Here is a 22,911-nt window from a genome sequence, read left to right as displayed (position 1 = left end):
GCTGTTACTGGTCGAAGAGCCAGGTCTTGAGTTGTCTCCTGTAAGTCAGTAGGTCTTCGGTTTGTCGCAGGTCGAGGGGGAGGGTGTTCCAGGTCTTGGCGGCGCGATGGGAGAAGGACCTGCCTCCGGAAGTGGTTCTCCGGATGCGTGGGACCGTGGCCAGGGCGTGGTCAGCGGAGCGGAGATTCCTGTTGGGTACGTAGAAGGAGAGTCGACTGTTGAGATAGGCTGGGCCGGTTTTGTGGAGTGCCTTGTGTGCGTGGATCAGGAGCTTGAAGGAGATTCATTTGTCGATGAGGAGCCAGTGCAGGTTCCTCAGGTGGGGGGTGATGTGGTCGTGGCGCGGGTGATCGAGGATCAGGCGTGCGGAGGCATTCTGGATTCTCTGTAGTCTGCTGATGAGCTTGGACGGGGCTCCGTCATAGAGGGCGTTTCCGTAGTCGAGTCTGCTGCTGACTAGGGCCTGGGTGACTATTTTCCTCGTGTTGGTCGGAATCCATCCGTAGATCATGCGGAGGGTGTTGAAACAGGTGGAGGAGACTGCGTTGACTTGTTTGGTCATGGAGAGTTTCGAGTCGAGGATGACTCCCAGGTTGCGTGCGTGGTCGGTGGGGGCCGGGGGGGACCCCAGTGAAGTGGGCCACCAAGAGTCGTCCCATGCGGAGGGGTTGGATCCGAGGATGAGGATTTCCGTCTTGTCTGTGTTCAGTTTGAGGCGGCTGTACTCCATCCAGTCGATGATGGCCTTCATTCCCTGGTGGAGGTTGGATTTGGCGGTGAAGGGGTCCTTTGTGAGGGAGAGGATCAGCTGAGTGTCGTTGGCGTAGGAGATTATGTTGAGGTCGTGCTGTCGGGCGATGTGTGCTAGTGGTGCCATGTAGACGTTGAACAGTGTCGAGCTGAGGGAGGAACCTTGAGGGATGCCACAGATGATCTTGGAGGCCTCGGATCGGAACGGGGAGGCGGACTCTCTGCGTTCTGCCGGAGAGGAAGGAGGTGGTCCAGTCCAGGGCCTTGTTACGGATCCCTGCGTTGTGGAGGCGCGTGCGTAGTGTGAGGTGGCAGACAGTGTCGAAAGCGGCAAAGAGGTCCAGGAGGATGAGGGCCACCGTCTCGCCGTTGTCCAGCAGTATCCTGATGTCGTCTGTGGCGGCGATGAGGGCGCTCTCGGTGCTATGGTTGCTGCGGAATCCTGATTGGGACGGGTTTAGGATGTTGTTGTCTTCGAGGTGCCGGGTGAGCTGGGTGTTTACTATCTTCTCAATGACCTTAGCTGGGAACGGAAGCAAGGAGATGGGCCTGAATTTCTTGAGGTCGCTCGGGTCCGCCTTGGGTTTCTTCAGTAGGGCGTTGATCTCTGCATGCTTCCAGATCTCAGGGAAGGTGGCGTCTCGAAGGACAGGTTGATGATTTTGTGCAGGTGGGGAGCAGTGGACTTGCTGGCTTTGTTGAAGATGTGGTGCGGGGGATGGTCGGATGGGGATCCGGAGTGGATTGTTCCCATGGTCTTGATTGTGTCCTCGATGCTCACGTTGGCCCAGGTTGTCAGGGTGTCGTGGGTGGTGGGGTGCGGTGGGTTCGGTGCGGTGTGGTCGGCAGGGGTCATCCGGGGTCTGAAGCTGTCATGGATGTCGGTGATTTTCCGGTGAAAGAAGGTGGCGAGGGAGTCTCACAGGGCTTACGATGGTGGGATGTCGTTGGTGTTGGAGCTGGGGTTGGAGAGTTCCTTCACGATGGTGAAGAGCTCTTTGCGGTTGTGTGCGTTGTTGTCAAAGCGGTCTGTGAAGGAGGTTCTTTTGGCGGTCCTGATGAGGTGGTGGTGGTTGCGGATGGCATCTTTGTGGGCAGTGCGGCTGTCTGGCGTCTTGTCGTTGTGCCATATGTTTTCCAGTTTCCGGCAGGTGCGGTTGGAGTTGAGGAGTTCCGGGGTGAACCAGCTGACTCTGGTGTTTGTGTTGGTGGGGTTTTTCAGTGGAGCGACGGTGTTGGCGCAGTCGTTCATCCAGCGTTCGAGGGTGAGTGCCCCTTCATCCGGGTTGGTAGGGGTCGTCGGGGGGTTGAGTGCGAGGTTTGTTTGTAGTTGTTCTTCAGTGATTTTGCCCCAGCGGCGGTGGGGGGTATGTAGGGTGCGGTGGTGTGTGGGCGGTTTTTGGAAGGAGAAGTGGATGCAGTGGTGGTCTGTCCAGGTGCGTTTGGATGCATGGCTGAAGGTGACGTGGGGGCTTGAGGAGAAGATGACATCTAGCGTGTGGCCGGCGTTGTGGGTCGGCGTCGTGACGAGCTGTTTCAGTCCGAGGTTGGCGAGGTTGTCGATCAGGGTGGAGGAGTTGCTGCTATGAGTCATCGCAGTCAGACAGGTATGGTCCAAACCCTTGATCAGGATGCAGTCTAATCGACTATAGGTGTAATGGGATAGAGGTTGATGGACGGACCTCCAGGCATCCAGGAAACTTAAATTATGCATAACCTGTCCGAGCGAATCCACCATCGTTGGCTTTGTACCTTCCCTGGGATGGAAATGGTCACGTGTCCCATCCAGGATGCAGTTAAAGTCCCTAATCCAAATTATAAGAGCCTCCAGACCACCTTGGAGTAGGTTTTATAATCCTCAAAAGAAATGTCTGTCATCCAAATTGGGAGCATAGGAATTCCATAATTTGACCTCCTTACCATCCAGTTCAACATGTAATGCCTCTCCTCTACATCCGCCTCACTGTATGTATGCTTGAAGGGAACCCTGGGGCCATCCAAATAATAATCCCACTGGAATAAGAGGAATAGGGTGTGGAAAAAACTGACCCCTTTATTTTTTCTGCAATTTCTGGGTTTCCTCACCATGAGGTGTGTCCCCTGGAGACAGGCAATTTGTATATGATGTTGTTTAAAGAACAAGTGAACTCTATAACGCTTAACATAACCCCGAAGGCCCCTCTCTTTCCATGTGACAATGTTAACGTGTGCAGCCATAGGTGTAGTGAGTGAAGCTGCAAAGTCCCTCACCCACTTTCTGCCCCGCCAGGCCCCCCCATGACAAACCCCAGAGCAGCTATTTCAAAGCACCATTGAACAACCAGCACAGTAACACACTACAACTAGAGACCCCTAACGTAGGAATCCAAAAACAAGATAAGTAACAAAAGTGTACCCCCGCCCCGGACATGCAGCAGATCAACAACCCACCACACTGCGAATCCAAGTATTCTGTTGCTGCTAAACCCCATCCTTTCCCAACCATTGACTACCGCCAAAGTTGAGAGCCATCCCAAACACGAACCAATTCCCCAGACTCCAACCGCGTTGCTAGGGTATCAATAAGTTTAGGATTGTAATTGTCAACAACCCCTTAATAAGTGAACGCCCTCCCCTGTTGCATCCTCCACCTACTCCCGACAAACAAGCATCTGAAGGGGATTCAGTAGTGCCGCTCAGAGGAGAAATGCAAACAAATTTCAAAGCAACAGTCTTCCAAATTCCTCTGCCCACCTGGTACAGCCAACCGCAGCAGGGAACTTCAGCCCTCCCCGGGCAATTACCCTGTAAGATAAAATTGGTAGCAAGACAGTCACCCCACCATCTCAATGACCTGACAATGAATGTCGAGAGCTGCAGTGTCAGTGGACATAACAAGCCTTGGCAACAGCAACCCACGCAGAAAGGAGAAAGATGCTTCGGTGCGGACCAGCAACGTCCGAGGGACTCCCCCAGCGAGGAGGAGTAAGGGCATGTCTGGAGCAACCAGGGAAGCCCAAAGAAAGTCACCAAGTTACCTTCACAGGGACCCACCAGTCGACGGACCAGGTATCACGAAGGGACATCGAGGGGAATCACAAATTGGCAGTCTACTGGTCACTCGGAGTGACCATGCCGAAAATCTTCGGTGGATTCTCTGCTCGGAGTCTGGGCTACAAGTAACCCAATGCACAGCCTCAGGAGATGTCGAGAAGCTGATGCACTCGCAAATGTGCACGGTGTCCAGGGGTTCCGGTTCCACGTTACCCACGAGGGCTGCGGGTCTCAGCTTTGCTAGGGACTTGGGTCGGCCTCTGGGAAGTCTAGAAATCCACCTCTGTTGTTGCAAAGTCTTCGGCGTCCGGCGGGAGCTTCGAAAATGCAGACCGGACAGATGCTTCTTTGGTGCCTGGCTAGCAGGGTAGTAACTCCTTTACTCCAAGGGAGATTCTTCAGTCATCTGGTGTTGAACAGATCATCGAAGGTCCTTGATCCAGTTGCAGAGTTTCGTCCAGGAATATCTAAAGTCCTGTTGCCAGGGGTTACTACCTTATACCCAAGGAAAGGGTTGGACTAACTCAGGGGACCCACCTATGGGAGGGTTTGGAAGAGGGGTGGCTACACCCATTTCCTTTGTCCGGTTTCGCGCCAGAGCAGGGGCTGGTAGCCCCTGAACCGGTTTGAGCTGGACTATGCACAGGGACACCAAAAGTGCCCCCAGTGCAGGACTTCAAAGCACTCTCAGAGTGCACCCACCCAGCCCCAATACACTAAGGCCTGTCTGGGAGTTTGTGACACCTCCCTGTGACAGGAAACCTATTGTCCAGGCCTCCCCTGCCGGAGTTTCGGTCAGCAGCAGGAGGCCAGACTAGTGTCTGTGGCTGCAGCATCCATTTTGTGATGCGCGGGCTCTTTTAAGTTGGTACCGGGTATACCGGTGCTGTCATGTCTCTTCCTCTAGAAGGGTGGGCCATACTCCCACACCAGTTACTGGTGTGGAGGTATGATTCCAATGTGTTTGACACCAAACACGACATGTTTCCGTGCAGCCAGTCCAAAGTTAGCATTTACCGTTTGGTTATAATGCACGTAAGAGTATATGGTCAGGCTGCATCACAGACAACCCCGGAGAAGAGATTCCGAAGGCTGCAGAGGGGCTCTGCTCATGCATGGGCACCCTCTCACACAAAACCAAGCACCCTGCCATCAGGATTGATAAGGCCTGCCATAGGGGTGACTGATAGGTTTCTATGTGCAGTGATAGGTGAGATATAGTGAACCCATATCTCAGTAAGGGGTGCATGCACCACCTTACCCAGGCTGCAGGAACAGACCTGTGGTGTAATTTTGGGGGGCTTTCCAGGGATGGCATAATCCATGCTTCAGCCTCTGGTAGGCCTCTGGGGTACCTATGCCCTGGGTACATAGTATACCATATACTAGGGACTTATAAGGGCACCTCAGAATCCAATCTGTTATGTACCTAGGGTACATGGAATCAATTTAGAGAGGAAGCAGCTAGGCTGGGGTCGTGAATAGCAGGGCCCCAGCCAGACAAAAGTCGAAAAACAGTGTTAAAGCAGCAAAAAGTGGGGGTAACCATAAGAAGCAGATCCTACTCTCCTACACTCTCATTCTGCACTGCCTCGCTTCACACTGCCTCCCTGGTATCCCCAATGGTGCTGTGACGCCATCAACAACACTGCTGCCTGCACCATGGCCTGTGGACACTGCTCGTGGAGAACATGGAGCACCGTCTTGCTTCGCACCGCAACCCTGATCTTACCTGCGACGCCGCTCCACGCTGACATCGGCATCACTTCCTGGACCGTGGTTTGGGGTACCCCTTGTAAGTTACACGACGCACCTCCCCGTCCCACACCGCAGCCTTGGCCCACCGACATCAGCACCATCGACTTCAGTTTGTCAGCTGACAACATCCCTTCAGCCACGACGACCCTGCTGCGTGAATTGCTAGCAGCGCAACGAACACCACCCCACTTCACATCACAGCCCTAGTCTCACTGACGCTGTCACCGAGCCACTGCCTGCACCACGACCTGAGGGCACCAGACTCCGCAGCGCTCACCGCAGCCCCAATTCCCGCCAATGCGGAGGCTCCCGACTTTAACTGTACGTAGTTTGACCTGCAATGCGTGTGGCTTCAAAGCCCGACGACTTCTGCAGTGACCTCCAGGACCGACGCCTTCCGATACCGGATCTTCGCAAGGTCAATCAATCAATCAAAGACATTTATAGAGCGCACTACTTACCCGTAGGGTCTCAAGGCGCTTTGGGGGGTGGGGTGCTGTTACTGCTCGAACAGCCAGGTCTTGAGCTTCTCCCTGAAGGAGAGGTGGTCTTGGGTCAAGCGCAGGTCGGTCGGGAGGGAGTTCCAGGTCTTGGCGGCCAGGTAGGAGAAGGACCTTCCTCCTGTTGTCGCTCTTCGGATGCGGGGGACGGCGGCGAGGGCGTGGCTGGCTGATCGGAGGTGGCGTTTGGGAGCGTAGAAGTTGACTCGGTTGTTGAGGTAGCTCGGGCCTTGATCGTGAAGGGCTTTGTGTGCGTGGGTGAGGAGACGGAAGGTGATTCTTTTGTTGACGGGGAGCCAATGCAGGTCTCTCAGATGTCCGGAGATGTGGCTGTTACGTGGGATGTCGAGGATGAGTCTGGCTGAGGCATTCTGGATCCGCTGGAGTCTCTGCTGGAGCTTGGCGGTGGTTCCGGCGTAGAGAGCGTTGCCGTAGTCCAGTCGGCTGGTGACGAGGGCCTGGGTGACCGTCTTCCTGGTCTCCGTGGGGATCCACCAGAAGATCTTCCGTAGCATGCGCAGGATGTTGAAGCACGACGAGGAGACGGCGTTGACTTGTCTGGTCATGGAGAGGGAGGAGTCCAGGATGAAGCCCAGGTTGCGTGCGTGGTCCGTCGGTTTGGGTGCGGTGCCCAGGGCGAGGGGCCACCAGGAGTCGTCCCATGCGGAGGGCGAGGAGCCCAGGATGAGGACCTCCGTCTTGTCTGAGTTCAGTTTCAGGCGGCTGGTCGTCATCCACTCGGCTACATCTTTCATCCCATCGTGCAGGTTGGCTCTGGCGGCGGCGGGGTCGTTGGTCAGGGAGAGGATCAGCTGGGTGTCGTCGGCGTAGGAGATTATGTTGAGGTTGTGTTGGCGTGCGATGGCCGCGAGGGGGCTCATGTAGACGTTGAAGAGGGTGGGGCTCAGCGAGGATCCTTGAGGGACGCCGCAGATGACTTCGGTGGCCTCTGACTTGTACGGTGGTAGGCGGACTCTCTGTGTTCGTCCGTCGAGGAAGGAGACGATCCAATCCAGTGCCTTCTCCTGGATTCCGATGTTGCTGAGGCGCTGCACTAGGGTGCGGTGGCAGACCGTGTCGAAAGCCGCGGAGAGGTCTAGGAGGATGAGGGCCGCTGTTTCTCCGTTGTCCATCAGGGCTCGGATGTCGTCGGTGGCGGCGATGAGGGCGGTCTCTGTGCTGTGGTTGGCTCGGAAGCCAGACTGTGAGGGGTCGAGGGACCCATTCGTCTCGAGGAAGGCGGCCAGCTGTTTGTTGACGGTCTTCTCGATGACTTTGGCTGGAAACGGGAGGAGCGAGATGGGGCGGTAGTTCTTGAGATCGGTGGGGTCCGCTGTAGGTTTCTTGAGTAGAGCGCTGAGTTCGGCGTGCTTCCAGCTCTCAGGGAAGGTGGCGGTGTCGAAGGATGTGTTGATAATGTCCCGCAGGTGGGGTGGGATGACAGCGTCGGCCTTGTTGAAAACGTGGTGAGGGCAGGGGTCGGTCGGAGATCCGGAGTGGACGGAGTTCATCATGCGGACGGTGTCTTCGGTGCTGATCGGAGTCCAGGCGCGGAGGGTGGTGGTGGGCGGCGTTGCTGTGGTCGTGGCGTGCGTCGGTTGACAGCTGAAGCTGTTGTGTATGCCCGCGATCTTGTTGTGGAAGTAGGAGGCGAGGGAGTTGCAGAGGTCTTGCGATGGGGTGATGTCGTTGTTTCCGGCGTTGGGGTTGGAGAGCTCTTTCACGATGTTGAAGAGTTCCTTGCAGTTGTGTGCGTTGTTGTCCAGCCGGTCCTTGAATGCAGTTTTCTTGGCGGCGCGGATCAGTTGGTGGTGCTTCCGGGTGGCAATCTTGAGGGTGGTCATGTTGTCTGGTGTTGGTTCCCTTCTCCAGACTTTCTCGAGGGCTCGGCAGATCTTCTTGGAGCTCTTGAGTTCGTCGGTGAACCATGGGGCTTTCTTGCTGGCGGGTCTGCTGGGCGGGGTCCTTAGAGGGGCGAGTTCGTCCGCGCAGTTGCTGATCCACTTCGTGAGGTTGTCGGCGGCCTGGCTGAGGTTCGCTGAGCTGGTAGGCGGGTGCTGGCTCAGGGAAGCGGCGAGCTGATCAGCTGTGATCTTGTCCCAGCTTCTACGAGCAACCTGTCGTTGGTGGTGGTGGATCGTCGTTCTTTTGAAGGTGAAGTGGACGCAGCTGTGGTCCGTCCAGTGGAGTCCTGTGGCGTGGCTGAAGGCGATGTCTTTGCTGGATGAGAAGATGGCGTCGAGGTGGGTGGGGGTGGACACCAGTTGCTTGAGTCCGAGGTTGGCGAGGTTGTCGAGCAGGGTGGTGGTGTTGCGGTCGTTGTTGTTCTCCAGGTGGAAGTTGAGGTCCCCCAGGAGGATGTAGTCAGTGGAGGGGAGAGCGTGCGGGTTGATGAAGTCGGCGATGTCCTCGCTGAATTGTGTGCGTGGTCCCGGGGGTCGGTAGATCAGGGTGCCTCTGAGGGTCGTCTTCGGGTCGGTGTGTATCTGGAAGTGCAGGTGTTCGGCGGACGTTAAGGTGTCGTTAAGGTCCCCGACGCCGTGCTTTTTTCGAGGTATTGTTTTGTGGATCTTCCTGACACAGTAGCTAGCATGTGACACCGCAGTCTGCTAGAACTGTTGGATTTGTCTGTTCACAAAGCTGTGATACCCCTGGATGGAGCTATCGACTTCAAGGAACTGTTTTAAAGTCTAATTTGTGCTTCATGAATATTTTAATTAACTGTATGTTGGATTCTTATCGTTTTGGTCTAGTTTCACACAGATAAATATTACCTATTTGTTTAAAACTGGTGCGATATCCTTTGGTATGGTGTTCACTGTATTACTGCTGGCTATGTGCAAATGCTTTTCACACTGACTCTGAGATAAGCCTGACTGATCGTGCCAAGCTACTAAAGGGGTGAGCAGGGGTTATTTTAGAAGTGTAACTCCCTCATCCTGACTAGGAAGAAAGGGACCCTACTTGGACAGGGTAACAACATGCCAACAAGAGACCCCCATTTCTTTTTTTTTGTTCAAAATATTTTATTAAATTTTTCATAATAATGAACAAATACAGACAATACAGAAAAAATTTATCATAAGTGAAAATACCTCTATAAAATAAGAAATTTCAAAAAGCAACTCTAAATACAATAGGTAAAGAAGTATAAATAATCAATTAAAGGAGGGACGATAAACTAAAAAGAAGGGAAGGGAGGGAGCCATGAAAAATTGCAATGTCAACTTATTAGAAAAAAGAGCTACATTCATCATATAAGGCTTTAAGTAGAATGACTGTAAAACGGTGGATCAAGTATAAATATACAATTATAAAGATAAGTATACATCTATAGGTAACCAAAAAGAGTGAAACAAATTAGAATTATGATTGATCCCTTTCAGGGATAATTGGGCACCTCTTCTTGTAAAAATGACCCATGACCACCAAGCATGAACCGATAAAGACGAAGTATCCTTCCAGCAAAATGTAATGGACTTTAAAGCAGCTGACAGTAGGAAATTAAACAGTTTACCTTCTAATTCAGTTAAGTTATGCCGAAGACCAACAGATTTACATATTAATATTTTGTAAGAAATAACATCATGAATATGAAATATTTGTTGAATAATATCCCAAACATCAGACCAAAATTAAAAAATTAATGGACATTCAAAAAGCATATGTCGTAGTGATCCAGGAAGTAATTTACAATGCCAACAGATGTCGTCTTGCATCAGTTTAGCACGAAATAAACGCACTGGGGTCCATAAACAATTAAATAAAATATAAGAATTAGTTTGGTAAAGTGAAACAGGCAGCTATCCTGAAATAGTATTAAGCCAAACAGTCGTCCAAGTATCGCTGGACAAAGAAAGTGAAAGCTCAGCATTCCAAAATGTTGAAATAATATTTAAATTGTTTCCTATAGAATTAGATAATTTCTTATATAAAATAGAGACAGTATGTGATGACGTAGAGATAGTTCGAATATATAGTGCTAAATCTGCTTTAACATTAAACGGAATACCATGAGGGAAGGGGTCTAAAATTGAATTACATAAAGATTCATATTTAATAAAATCAGAATGAGGTAAACTAAATTTCATTTGTAAAGCTTCAAAAGAAATAAAAACATTGTCGAAATAGATATCTTTAAGATAAAAGATACCAGCTTTAATCCAAGCATTCCAAAAATTAACATTTCTATTCAATTTAATCACATTACTATGCCACAATGACATATCTTCAGTATGAATCATAGGGGTCAAAAAAATTGAATCCAGGTCATTAAAAATGAGTTTAGTGGATTTAATAATAACCGATTTATGCACATATGTTGACCTATTGGACATTGTTAGTAAGGTGGTCAATGGAAAAGGATCCACAAGAGACTGCTCTATATGAAGCCAAGTAGGTTGGTTATTTAAAGAGGAAGGAGGAAACCATATGGAACTTTGTTTCAGTATAAATGCCTTGTGATATAGAAAAAAGTCAGGCAAGCCAAATCCAGCATTGCATTTGGGTATTTTTTATTTTTTATAACCAATACGAGCTGATTTATTGTTCCAGAGAAATTTGGAGAGAAGTCTATCAATGTCTTTATAGAATTGTAATGGATATTGAATAGGAATCATAGCAAGTGTATAAAATTTTTTAGGAGCAATAGTCATTTTAATGGAGTCCATTCTACCCCACCGAGAGGTGAAGTGAAGACCATTTAGACGTTTTATCTTTGATATAATTCAGAATAAAGTTACTATTTAATGTTAATGTTGCTTTTATGGAGGACGCAAATAGAATCCCAAGATATTTTAATTTATCTTTTTGTCACACAATATCAGCCATGGGTAACATATCAGGAGTACAACAAATGTTTAAAGGGAAAAATTCAACTTTATTAATATTAAGTTTATAGCCAGAAACCATGGAATATTTTGCAATAATTTCTAATAAGGCAGGCATTCAGGATATAGGTTCACTAATAAATAACAGCACATCATCAGCATAGGCTAAGGTTTTGATATTAATCTCCTTAATCTTAATACCTTTAATATTAACACATTTTCTTATATGAGTAAGGAAAGGTTCAATTCCAATGAGAAATAAAAGTGGAGAGAGGGGACAACCTTGTCTTGTGCCTCTAAAAAGAGAAAACTGACTAGATACTTGGCCATTGATAAATAAACGAGCAGTAGGGGCATAATACAGAGCAGAAATCATGCGTATAAACGAAGTACCAAAATTAAATGATAATAAGCTTTGAAATAAAAATTGCCAATGGATTTTGTCGAAAGCTTTCTCTGCATCCAAAGCCAAAATTCCTGCGGGGGAACTTAAAGTGGAACTCTGTTCAATAACGTGTAATAAGGTTCTTGTGTTATTTGTAGAATATCTATTCTTCATAAAACCGGATTGATCAAGATGTATAATAGAATCCAATATAGGGGCCAGTCTAGAAGCAAGTATTTTAGCATACAATTTACAATCTTGATTAATTAAAGAAATAGGGTGGTAATTTGAAACAACAGTGGGATCTTTATCTGGCTTAGGAAGTACAATAATTAAAGCATCAGTAAAAGAACCTGAGATCGTTCCTGAAGAACCAAAAAAAGTAAAAATTTGAAATAAATAAGGCAAAAGTTGGGACTGGAACTCTTTATAAAACTCAGCTGGAATACCATCTGGGCCAGGGGATTTATTTTTTTTAATGGATTTAATAGCAGCTAAAATTTCATCTGTAGTAATGGGTAAATCTAGCCCAAGCCTGTCCGAGTGTGAAATTTTGGGCAAATCACATGTATTTAAAAAAGAGTCCAGTATGGAGGGATCATGAGGATCAGGCTTATTATATAAAGTAGAATAAAAATCCAAAAATTCCTTGACATTATCGTTATGAGATATTGCAATTTTACCATTAGGGCCATGAATTGAGGTAATTTGCGTTCTATCTTTTTTTATACGTAAGTAATTAGCTAAAAGCTTCCCAGACCTGTTGGCAGTAAAACGGAATTTAGCCTTAGAATTAGAAATTTGGATGCCAGCTCTTGTACTAAGGATTGAGTTAAATTCATATCGAAGTTTTTGTAGCTTGACTTTAAATTGAGGATCATTTGATGAAATAAAAAGCCTTTCAAATTTCGCAAATTGTTTTTCCAAACATCTGATACGTGCGTTGAATGTTTTATTTTCATAGGCCATAATTGAAATAGTTACACCCCTAATATAAGCTTTAAAGGCGTCCCATCTATTGACCATAGAAGTGGATCCTTCAGGATTGAGTAAAAAATAGTCTTGAATAGCATTTAAGATTTTAGGCTTATTATGTTCATTAAGAATAATTCCAGTATTCATACGCCATCTAGTTTGGTTTGCAAAAGTTGAAGTTAAGTTCAGAAGAAAAGAAATCAAGGCATGATCTGAGATGTCAATATTACCAATCTTAGGAGTCTTAACAGATTGGACTAGTTGTGTGGAGTTTAAAAAATAATCAATTCTAGAATGCGAATTATGTGGATTAGAGAAAAATGTAATGCATTTTTCTGTAGGAAAGTGCAAACGCCAAATGTCAACTAACTTGGTGGTATGAATAAATGATTTAAAAGCATGAAAAACCTTAGGAGGGCGAAATTTAGTACTAGATATTCTATCCAATAATGGGTCAGTAATAACATTAAAGTCACCTCCAACAATTAGAGAAACTTTACCCAACTTTAGAACCTCAGTGGTAATATTAGACCAAAAAAGAGGGTCATCCGCAGTAGGACCATAAACATTGAGTAAAAATATGACTGAATCATGAATTTTAATTTTAGCTGTAATATATCTTCCATCTGTATCCGAAATTTTGCTTAAGACTTGGCAATGCAATTTTTTTGTAACAAAAATAGCCACCCCATTTTTTTTTACCAATAGCAGGTGATGAAACAATAGTATCTACCCATTTCTTCTTCATATAATTTAAGGTTTTGTCATCTATATGAGTCTCTTGAAGAAAACAAATATCTGCCCTACAACTACCTAAATAGTCTAAGATTTTTGTACGCTTAACTGGATGACGTAAACCTTTAACATTTAGTGAAACAACTTTAATATTGTGAATATCAGCCATAATGAAGAGAGAAAGAATAAAAAAAGATCAAGAAGAGGAGAAAAAGAAAAGGAGAACAATAATAAGAGAAAATAGTAGCTCCAGAACAAGTAAAAGGAGGTGAAAAAAATTTTAAAAGGAGAGAACGACAAACAGGGTACAAAAATATCAAAGATGAGACGCACATACGCTTAACAAGCATGACCGAGCCGTTGGAGCCCAATGTAGTAATGACCCATTAACCTGTCAGAAAATACGTAAATTAGCTATAATCAAGTATTAGAGTCATGAGTATCCATGGAATGCTGTGAACGCTGATCCAAAAACTGACGTAAGTCATCAGGACGTTGAAAAGATTTTGACAGATTGTCTTTCCAGATACACATTGTTGAAGGGTCAAAAAGACAATATTTGAACCCAAGACTTCGCAGTTGAGGCCGAAGAGCAGAAAATTCCTTGCGTATTGAGACTGTTTCCTTGGCAAAGTCTTGATGAATAAAAATTTTATTCCCATTGACCATCAAGGAAGGAATCTCTCGTGCTGCCTTTCGAATCAAAACCAAATGATGATGCCTGAGGACTTTGAAAATCATTTGACGAGGTTTGGTATGTTGAGGATTGCGATGTGAAGGAATTCTATGGGCCTTGTCAATCTCAAATGTTTCTGGAAATTTAATTTGTAGAAGCCCAGGAATCAAATTTTCCAAATACAATCTACAGATGCCACCCTCCACATCCTCTGGTAAATTAAAAATGCGTAAATTGTATTGTCTGTTACGATTTTCCATCTCTAGAAGTCGGATAGACAAAGGAGATATTTTAGCTACAAGTGGAGTGAAAGTCTCAAGCTTAGCCTTATTATCGTGTATTTTAATTGCGTTATCAGAGATTTTCATTGACAGACTCACCATTTCCTTTCGAACATTTTTAATCTCTGAGGCAATGGAATCTGTGTTGACACGAAGCGCTTGAATTTCCTCTAAAATTAAGGCTAATGAAGGTTCTGTTGACTCTACTGCCTTTGATTTAATTGGCGGAGGTGAAACCTGCTGCTTCCTTTTAGGATGAATATTTTTATTATCCATGTTTATGTAGTATCGAAAGTAGAATAATAATAATAAAAATAAAATAACAAAATTGCGAAAATGACAGCAACAAAGCAAGAAAATTAAGGAAAAAATACTGCAGCAGTGAGAAAATCTTTATTAAAGCTGGTGCAGCAGCTATAACTGGCTATTGGAGTGGCTAGGCCCAAGCCAGGCCCTTTCCTGAAGGCTTGCTCCGCCCCCTGACAGACAAAACTGGGAATACCTGAAGGCAGAGCTGGAAGCAGAGGCTGGACACCGAAAAACGCCTCTAACACCGTCCAAATCCAAAGGAAATCACAGCAATCTATAGGTAGGATGTTCAAAAGTCAAGCGACCTCATTTGCGCCGCAAAACTGACAGGATTCGTCGTTATTTACCGAAAAACGGGCGTAAAAGCGCCGGAGCTCTCTACACGGCGGCCATCTTGTTTCGCGCGCTCGCGCGTCTCCCAAGAGACCCCCATTTCTAACATCTAGTTTGATGGGACCCTACCCACATTAATAATCCAGAATCTCACAATCTGAAAATAGACATTATAATGATCAAGCAGCTAAGAAAGTGGTACATGCTTCTAGTGAGAACATGTCTGGAGAGAGAAGATCCTTGGAGCATGGACAATGACAGGTGAGTGGGGGCTTCTGTAAATCCCATGTATATTTGCTGGTGCATCTGCAAAGGAGTGAACTAAATGAGTATGTAATTAAGCCGTCTTTCAGACTAGAGATCAAGATCTGAACTACATACTTTGTAAGGCACAGAGAGACCTATAAGAATCATTTTAGCTTGCTGACCTTTATTCAAGGGCATCAGGAGCTCTTCTCAGCTAGTTTAAATACGGTCCCCTTCAAGGGTAAGAACTTTCACTGAAGATCATTGAATAACTTTTTTGATTCAACAATATTTTTGCAGTCTTCCGATTACAACTTTTTATTTTTCCAGGCGAAGGTATATTGGAAATCAGACGTTAATTTACCGTTCTCTGGAGTCCTGCCATAGGTTTTCATTTCCAAGGTACTTTGTCAGCCAATAGAAAGGAGGTTATCATGTTCGTGATTTCAGTTGCCAGAAAAGGGAAACCCTGTTTCATGCAAGTACCAGGAGAAGCCCAATACTTAGATTGGAGGATTTAATCTACGAAGCTAACCTGATTATCTGTCTCTTGAGTACAAGCTTAAAGGTGGTAAAATAATGTTTGGGTATGTTTAGAACTAACTCACACATTTTTGATATGTTCTATTTGAAAAACATCAAGGCTTCACAGTGTTTTGGGCCAATAAATAATCTATAGCATTGATGTATTATCGGGGAAAGTAGGTGTTTAGGAGCCCCAATTTGACAGTTGGTTTGGGTTCTCCAAAGTGATGAAGTCCTAATGGAGACAGTAAAGGAGATGGATGGATGGATGTTTTGTGGTTTTGTTGGGTTTGTTGTGTTAGTTATGAAAGCCCAGGGTCGGCTTTAGGGCAGTGCGACCAGTGCGGCTTCACTGGGCACTGACCTGGAAGGGGGGCACCGACCTTGGAGAGTGGGGGGATGTGCCGTGTTTAGCAATAACTTATGATTTAAAGCACCTGTTGCAGAGTTCCTTATGCATCGAGATTTCAGGCAGCAACAAAAATCTCAAGATGACTCTTATCATTAATGTTCCTGATAGAGAGTGAGAGCAGAGTTTCGTCTAGTGGCAGTCTTACACCTTATACTACCTTGAGAAGAAGCATTTTACAAGAATAAAAGCAACATAAAGTAGCGTAGAGGTTAAATATGCCTGCTGCAACTAAAAGATCTGTATTTTATGTGGCTTGCTGAATGGATTAGTAAACCCAGCCTTTACCAGTGCTTCGAAGCAATTGAAATGCATGTGAGAGAGGGGCTATGTCGAGATGAGGGCCACTTTTGCAGGGTGGTAGTGAGGCAATCAGAGGAGGAGGTCATGGGGGGCGTCAAAAAATGATTGCCGCACTGGTCGCCATCAGCACTAAAGCCAGTCCTGTCTAAGCCCACTAGCATCATCTTTTTTACAGTGACTAGGGTTCAAGGGGTGTCAATAAAGGAGTGCCTAGTGTATGCTTTTGAGGTTTTCATTGTGATAACCTGGAATTTTGATAGTGGGCCTTGGGATAGAAATGTAAAGCGTGGTCTGTATCTATAGATCTAATATTCGCGTTCTCACACTCAATAAGTTACTTTAGTTCCGTCATGAAGCATAGTGATGGTACTTTTGTTAATCCTTGGCTAACAGATCTGAATTGTCTTTAGCCACAGCTGCAAGTGAAATCTAAGTCCTAGAGCGAGCAAAGAGCGTTTTTCTGCAACAAAAATATTGCAAGAATGTCTCAGATGAGGAGATTTTATCCATGAAATCGGAGAGTCTGCAGCAACATTTACAAATGACGGTAAAAGCGGTTGTCTTTCTCTGAATTAGGATTACTGCTCAAGATCACAATATTTGAATTTCCATCTGAAACGACTGCTTTATAGTTTAAGATGTACCATTTGAGGTGCAGCAGCTATACCAAATGTTGCTGGATGGATTCAACAAAGTACTCTGGCCTAAATCACTTTGTTGAGTTCACTTGTCCTTTTTAAAGCAAAAACGACTTTGCAGTCCTTTGAATCTGTAGGCTGCCTCCCGCTTTTCTCATTAGAGTCCCAATATTATTATTGACCTATTGGCATACCTCAAAGTGTGTAAAACACCATGTTCCATAAACATGAACTGCACTTAACATTATTGTTTGTAGCCTAGCTACAATTTATTTCCGCCACCCCTTGTATGTAAGCCTACTGGTCAATCCAATCCAGCCTTGCACTTGAACGAATGCATTTTTTAACTTTCTGTCGAGTAAATGTATATACAAATTGTAAACTTGCTGACATACTTTAGTTAAAGATTGCAGGTTAAAGTTTGTCACTTACATACCTGTTACATAATCCATCCTTGTGCAATATAAGTTGCAAGAATGGTTAACCTTTTGTGTTTTGATATATTGCCACACATTTAAGACACATAGGGGCATATTATCATGACAGGCGATAAAATTATCGCTGCTTTAGCCGCTAAAACGGCGATAATGGCCTTGATAATATGCTCTATGGAATTCCAATTGAAGCTCAGGTTAGATGTCCTTCACATCTAACTAACATGGGCTTCAATTGGAATTCCATAGAGCATATTATCAAGCCCATTATCGCCGTTTTAGCGGCTAAAGCAGCGATAATTTTATCACCTGTCTTGATAATATGCCCCATACTTTGTTTTGAATAATTAGTCCGTGGGAGCCATTTTCCGTGCATTGGGTTATCCATTGGCACTGTTAAGAACGTTCAGCAGGCGCTAACAAACGCATTGTCAGTCATGAATGGGAGGGATTGCTTAGGGGCAAAATCATCTGTTAGTATTTCCAAGTACAGCGCACGCATTTCCTTATTTTGCTTGTGTTGCCCTCTGAGGGAAATTAATGGGTTTGTGTAATGGCTTTGACGATTATGCTGTAAAATGGGGGCACGTCATAGGCTTACAAAATGTGGGTCTGATGTTTCATGCATTGCTAATCGCAGAATTTTCTGGAATTCCAGGAGAGAAAAATACTTCGAACATGTGTTCATTTTGTTGTGTACCAACGGCTTCATCTCTTCTTCATCCGCTGAACCTACACTAAATATTTTGTTTCACGTCCGCAGGATTCGCAAGTAGATCTCGAGGATGAAAGCCCAGATCGTGGCACCTGGTCCAACAAAGCCGACTATCTCTTATCTATGGTGGGATACGCTGTAGGATTAGGCAATGTCTGGAGATTTCCTTACCTGGCCTACAAGAATGGTGGAGGTAAATAAACATATTTACATTGTACTTTGTATCTGTGCGTGTTAATCTTACCACACATTCGAAAGTCGATTGTTTTGCACCGGAGAACAGGGCAAACGAAGTGCAGTAAACCCCTGAAAGCCTTGCTCACGGCATTTCGTGGATGTGTACATTGTGCCATCCACTTTACATTATGGCTGTTAGTGATGGGGTATAGAGTGCTTTGCTTCTTTCCTAGTGGCTACAATTACATGTAAGACATCTGTGGATGAGACAGGGCTCGGAACACAAACATGCAATGGATTTCTGTCACTCAACAGAATGGTAGAAAGGTGAAAACAAAGCATGAAACCCCTTCCGTTGGTGTCCCCAGATTCAGCTCTGAAAGAAAGAGAATGGTGCTGGGCAGTTCACTCCTTCTATCAGCCTTCACTACCCCCTTTCAGGAGCCGCTCTGTCGACCACTGAGAGTCGCACTCCCCTCTTCAGAGGCTTGGTGGGTACCTGGCAGATCCCTCTGGTAATGCCTGGCGGCGCGCCTGCTGTCTTGTGCTTGCTTGAAGCAGGCTTTCCCTCCTGCCACTGGGCGCGCGAGTGAGAATGAGGGAACAGGCAACGCGCTTTCTGCTCGCAGCTAGTGGTTGCTGTGCTGATGGATTCTCACTGTTGGAAGGAAGCACTCTGCTCTGTGTGCTTGTGTACAAATCAAGGTACCCAGTGGCTCACCTTCTGCAGATGCCCCACGGCTCTCCTTCAGCTGCGTGCTTGTGTGAGGAAGGCTTCTGCTCTTGCCAATCTAATTACAGAGAGGGGGAGGCACTTCACATGCTGATATGGAGGGGTATATTCTACCAGAATATCCAGTGTTGACTTTTGTGCTATTAAAATACCTTAGTTACAACAAGCATTTGCAATGCAATCGGTCTCGCCTTTGGGACCTTTTATGTATTTAGCTATGCAGCACATTAGCCTGGGTGCTGAAACATCTACTGTTCTTTAACATGGAGGGAAAGTAAGCACCAAACTACGTGACACGCCAGGGATGGGAACACATGGAGAGAAATGATGAAATAGTATTGTCCAAAGCTCTGTTTTTAATATAAAATCAGGTCCTTCGGTGGTCATATCACTGAAAATACAATATTTGAAAAAAATATTATTGTCTACGGGTGCTCATGGAAGACAATTTCTATGGACTGGAATCTAGAGAATGCTAAAGCGATTCTGGTATTTTACTGAACTCTGCTGGTTGTTTTCTATCAAGAAAGTTAAATAGAGGCAGGTGCCAGAAAAATAAAAAAAATAAAGTCCCTCAGCGGAAAGCAATTCTGGTATTTTACTCACCTCTACTGGTCATTTTCTATCAAGACAGTTAAATAGAGGGAGATGAACAGAAAATAAAAGTCCCTAAGTGGAACCCGAGAAGTCCTAGGGCTGATATCCAGAGCCCACAAAGTACATACACATATAAGTATATACTAAAGTATATACAAGAGGTCTCGAATGCTCGACCTCATAAGTATATATACTAAAGTCTATACAAGAGGTCTCGAATGCTCGACCTAAATAAAGGGAGGGGTATTATCAGGGACTTTATTGTTTTATTTGAAAGCAGATGCTACTGCATCATTCTTGGGCAAAATTAGAACAAATGCAGTTTGGTACCCTAAGGGATACTGTAATCCAATAATTAATTGTGTACGATTCAGATCAGTTGAATGTCCACCCTGTGGGAGGGCAGTGTGTAGTTAAAATGAAAGCATTCATTATTTTCTCTCCAATCTCTCATTCTATTCCTTTCCTCGCGCCCACATTTGGGCTTTTAATAACTAAATTAGAAAGTACAGATCGTTGGACTACAACATATGGTGTATTCTGACCATCTCTGGTTTCATGTGGGGTGATTAAATAGCGAAATGAGGCAAAGAACAGCCATGTCACCCGAGGTCTTTTTCCATTCTTTTGTTTTTATACATCTTGGAGCTATTCATCTCGTGTTTTCTGTAGGACTGTTCGTTCATAAAAAGATTTGAACAAAGGAGCTACACATTGTCTGCAGTTTACGGCCCACAAAAAACACACACTTTAATGTGAAGTTAACGCCCCAAAAAACATTTTTTTCTGTATAAGTTACTGTTATATCGAAAAAAGAGCTGGCACTCTAGTATTACAGATAAGAAAAAAGCAAGCTGTAAATCCTAACAGTGTGGTCTTCCTGACAAGCAGAAATCTGAATGTAAAATTGGAATTTTAAAAAGACAGCGGATGTTAAGCAAAGTATGTGTGCATTTATCATGATAGGCCCTGCTGTGCAACAAAGACCATAAGTGCTATCAAGTCTAATTAGCGAAAACACTGCATGTTCCAAAGGTCTAGTAAATTCCGTCGAAAACTATAAGAGATAACTACATCAAACTATAATGGAAGATGCATACCCGAGACACCAAAAGAGAGGGGGAGGGGCAACTACCTTCCGTCTGTGTCGACTCTAGTATGCAACACTTCCAGAGGCACTTCTGGTGCTATCCGATTAGGGCTCACCTAGCATATCTAGAGTATGTGGTCCCTGCCAGTGTGCCCCTCCAGCACTTGCGCATAGCTATTAGGTTTGGGGTGGCCAAATGTGTCTCTTGAAGGTGCACTATCTGGATCTGGTGCCTACATAGATACCGATAGACATGATATTGCTTTGTGTAACCTTCCAGCCCATGTACATTCCAGGTAAATAACAGAATTGGCTGCCCGGCCACTACGTCGTTGGTTGCCATTGTAACACGTATGGGTTTTCTTCCCTAGTGTCATCACTCTTCCTTGTACCCCCCACATCCCCCCTTCCCAAGTCCCACAATATGTCACATTATCCATGCAGGACTTGGCCTTTTTTGCTAAAGTTCCCTAAACCTTTTGCTTTCCCCCTAGACCGTTTTCCTGACATAGAGTTGCCAATTTAGATGCTTTGGGTACTTTGCCACTGCTGATCAGTGTCAAAGTACAAGTGTTCCCTGTGTAAAGTGTAATGGTATTTGGTTGGCCATGATTGGTATGTTTTCCTTACTAGTAAAGTCCCCAGTGATGTGCACTGTGTGTGCCAGGGCTAGTAATGCAAAGGTGCGCGGAGAAGGGAACTCAGGTCTGCAGTGTAGGGCCTGCGCGCAGTTTGCTAAGTTAGCATGTTGTCCTGACAAGTGCAACCACTTGTCAGGCCTTACTTTCCCTTTTGCGTACACAGTGGGCACCCCTGTGGTAGGTCCCGGGTAACCCCTGGGCAGGGTGCAGTGTAAGTAAAAGACAGGACATATACTGAGGGGTGTGCTATGTCCTGACAGTGAAAAACACTCCATTTCGTTTTTCACTGGTGAAAGGCCATCCTGCCCATAGGATAGAATGGGGGATGCTGGGTATTGTTTTTGTTAGTCTAGTTTCCCATATGTTTAAAATGGAGAGGTTAAGTTTAGTATGTTTGAACTCACAGTGTCATAACACATCTTTCTATGAAGGAGGTTTTGTCACTGTGTGCTCAAAAAACACTCTTCTAGGAAGTGGCTGAGTTTTGTGCTTTAAGCATTTCTGTGTGTCTCTGCTGAATGTGAATTGACTGTCTGGATCTGAGAGGTGAGAGGAGCTGGGAGAGGTCTTGACTCAGGGAGGGGTTGAGACGACACCAGGCTGACCGGCATCTGGAGAGTAGGGGGAGGAGAAGCCCGGGAGGTGAAGAGGCCTGGGTTGCTGCTATAGAACAATTGACCCGTCTCCTGCTGAGTGATTAACGATCCAGACCCCATGTATCAAAGGGAGAAAGGTGACATTGGGAGGGAGACACCCAGAACTGATTTAGGCAGGGGTCAGGGACCCCTGAGTACAACAAACTTCAAAGTATAACTATGAGAGCTGATACCCCCGAACGTTGGAATAGAAATGGATTGAGACTGAAAAGTCTTGGAGCCATTTCATGGTCAAGAGGAACCTCTACTAAGGAAGGAACAACTGAAGAGACTGCTGGGAAGGACCGACCCTTGCTTCGTGATCTGGGGCTGGTCTGCAGTTTGCTGTTTTAACCAATGAAGAGGCTGTTGGGACTGTGCTTTGTGCGCTGGGTCCCCCTGCTTGAAGAAGACTGTGATTTGTACTGTGTCTTGTTACCCCAAGGGCCCGAGGTGAGCTGGCTCCCTGTTTTGAAACACAGGAACATAAAGTTTCCGGAGAAGCTTCAAGCGACGCGGTGGGCGCGTGTTTTGGCAGCATGAGACTCTCGGAAGGTGTGGCCTGTGATCTTGGACACACGGAGGAGAAGTGAGACTCGGACGCGCTGGATGCGTGTTGTGGTGCACAGGAGGCATTAGTGAGGAGCGCCTGGTCAACATGTACATCAGAAGTGGAGTGACTCTGGGACACGCAGGGTGCATGTCGGGGTGCACCGGAGGTGCTGGTGAAGAGCGCCTGGTCATCAAGTGCACCGGAGAAGTGAGGCTCGGACACGGTGAGCGTGTTGTGGTGCCGCCGGAGGCGTTGGTGAAGAGCGCCTGGATATCGGGGCACGGGAGTTAGAGTAAGTCTCAGTAAAGCAGTGTGCGTGCTTTGGTGCAACCTGGGACTGTGGAGGTGATCGGCTGATCGTCGTGTGCAACAGAAGAAAGTGAGTCTCTGCAGCACGGTGTGCGTGTCTTGGTGCCAACTGAGACCGCAGGAAGGAGTGCCGGGTGAACGTGCACTTGGAGTCGCCTTGAAGTCCCATCAGCGTTGTATGTGTGGCTTTGTGCCAAAGGTGTGGTGAGCGTGCACCCGGAGTAACGTAATCTCAGAGGCGTGGGGTACGCGTGCCCTATGGCCGCCTGAGACCTTCCTAACAGTTGCCGGCCGGACCAGCAGCCCCGTAGGAGCTGAGCTGCCAGGCCGAGCCGCTGAGGC

At 46.1% G+C, this 22,911-nt stretch overlaps 1 protein-coding gene across 1 annotated transcript in view; it reads left to right on the top strand.

Annotated features, from left to right (window-relative positions):
- The window catches only part of LOC146829238 (sodium- and chloride-dependent neutral and basic amino acid transporter B(0+)-like), a 1,256,359-nt gene that overhangs the window by 41,000 nt on the left and 1,192,448 nt on the right, over window positions 1-22,911 (top strand). Inside the window, exon 2 of the mRNA XM_085606669.1 lies at window positions 17,883-18,027. Within this exon, the coding sequence (XP_085462795.1) occupies window positions 17,883-18,027 (145 nt within the window). The remainder of the gene's footprint in view (window positions 1-17,882; window positions 18,028-22,911) is intronic.

This window comes from Triturus cristatus, chromosome 5_2 (assembly GCF_964204655.1).
Source record: "Triturus cristatus chromosome 5_2, aTriCri1.1, whole genome shotgun sequence".
NCBI classification, from domain to species: Eukaryota; Metazoa; Chordata; class Amphibia; order Caudata; family Salamandridae; genus Triturus; species Triturus cristatus.
This window is presented reverse-complemented; position numbering and strand designations above follow the sequence as displayed.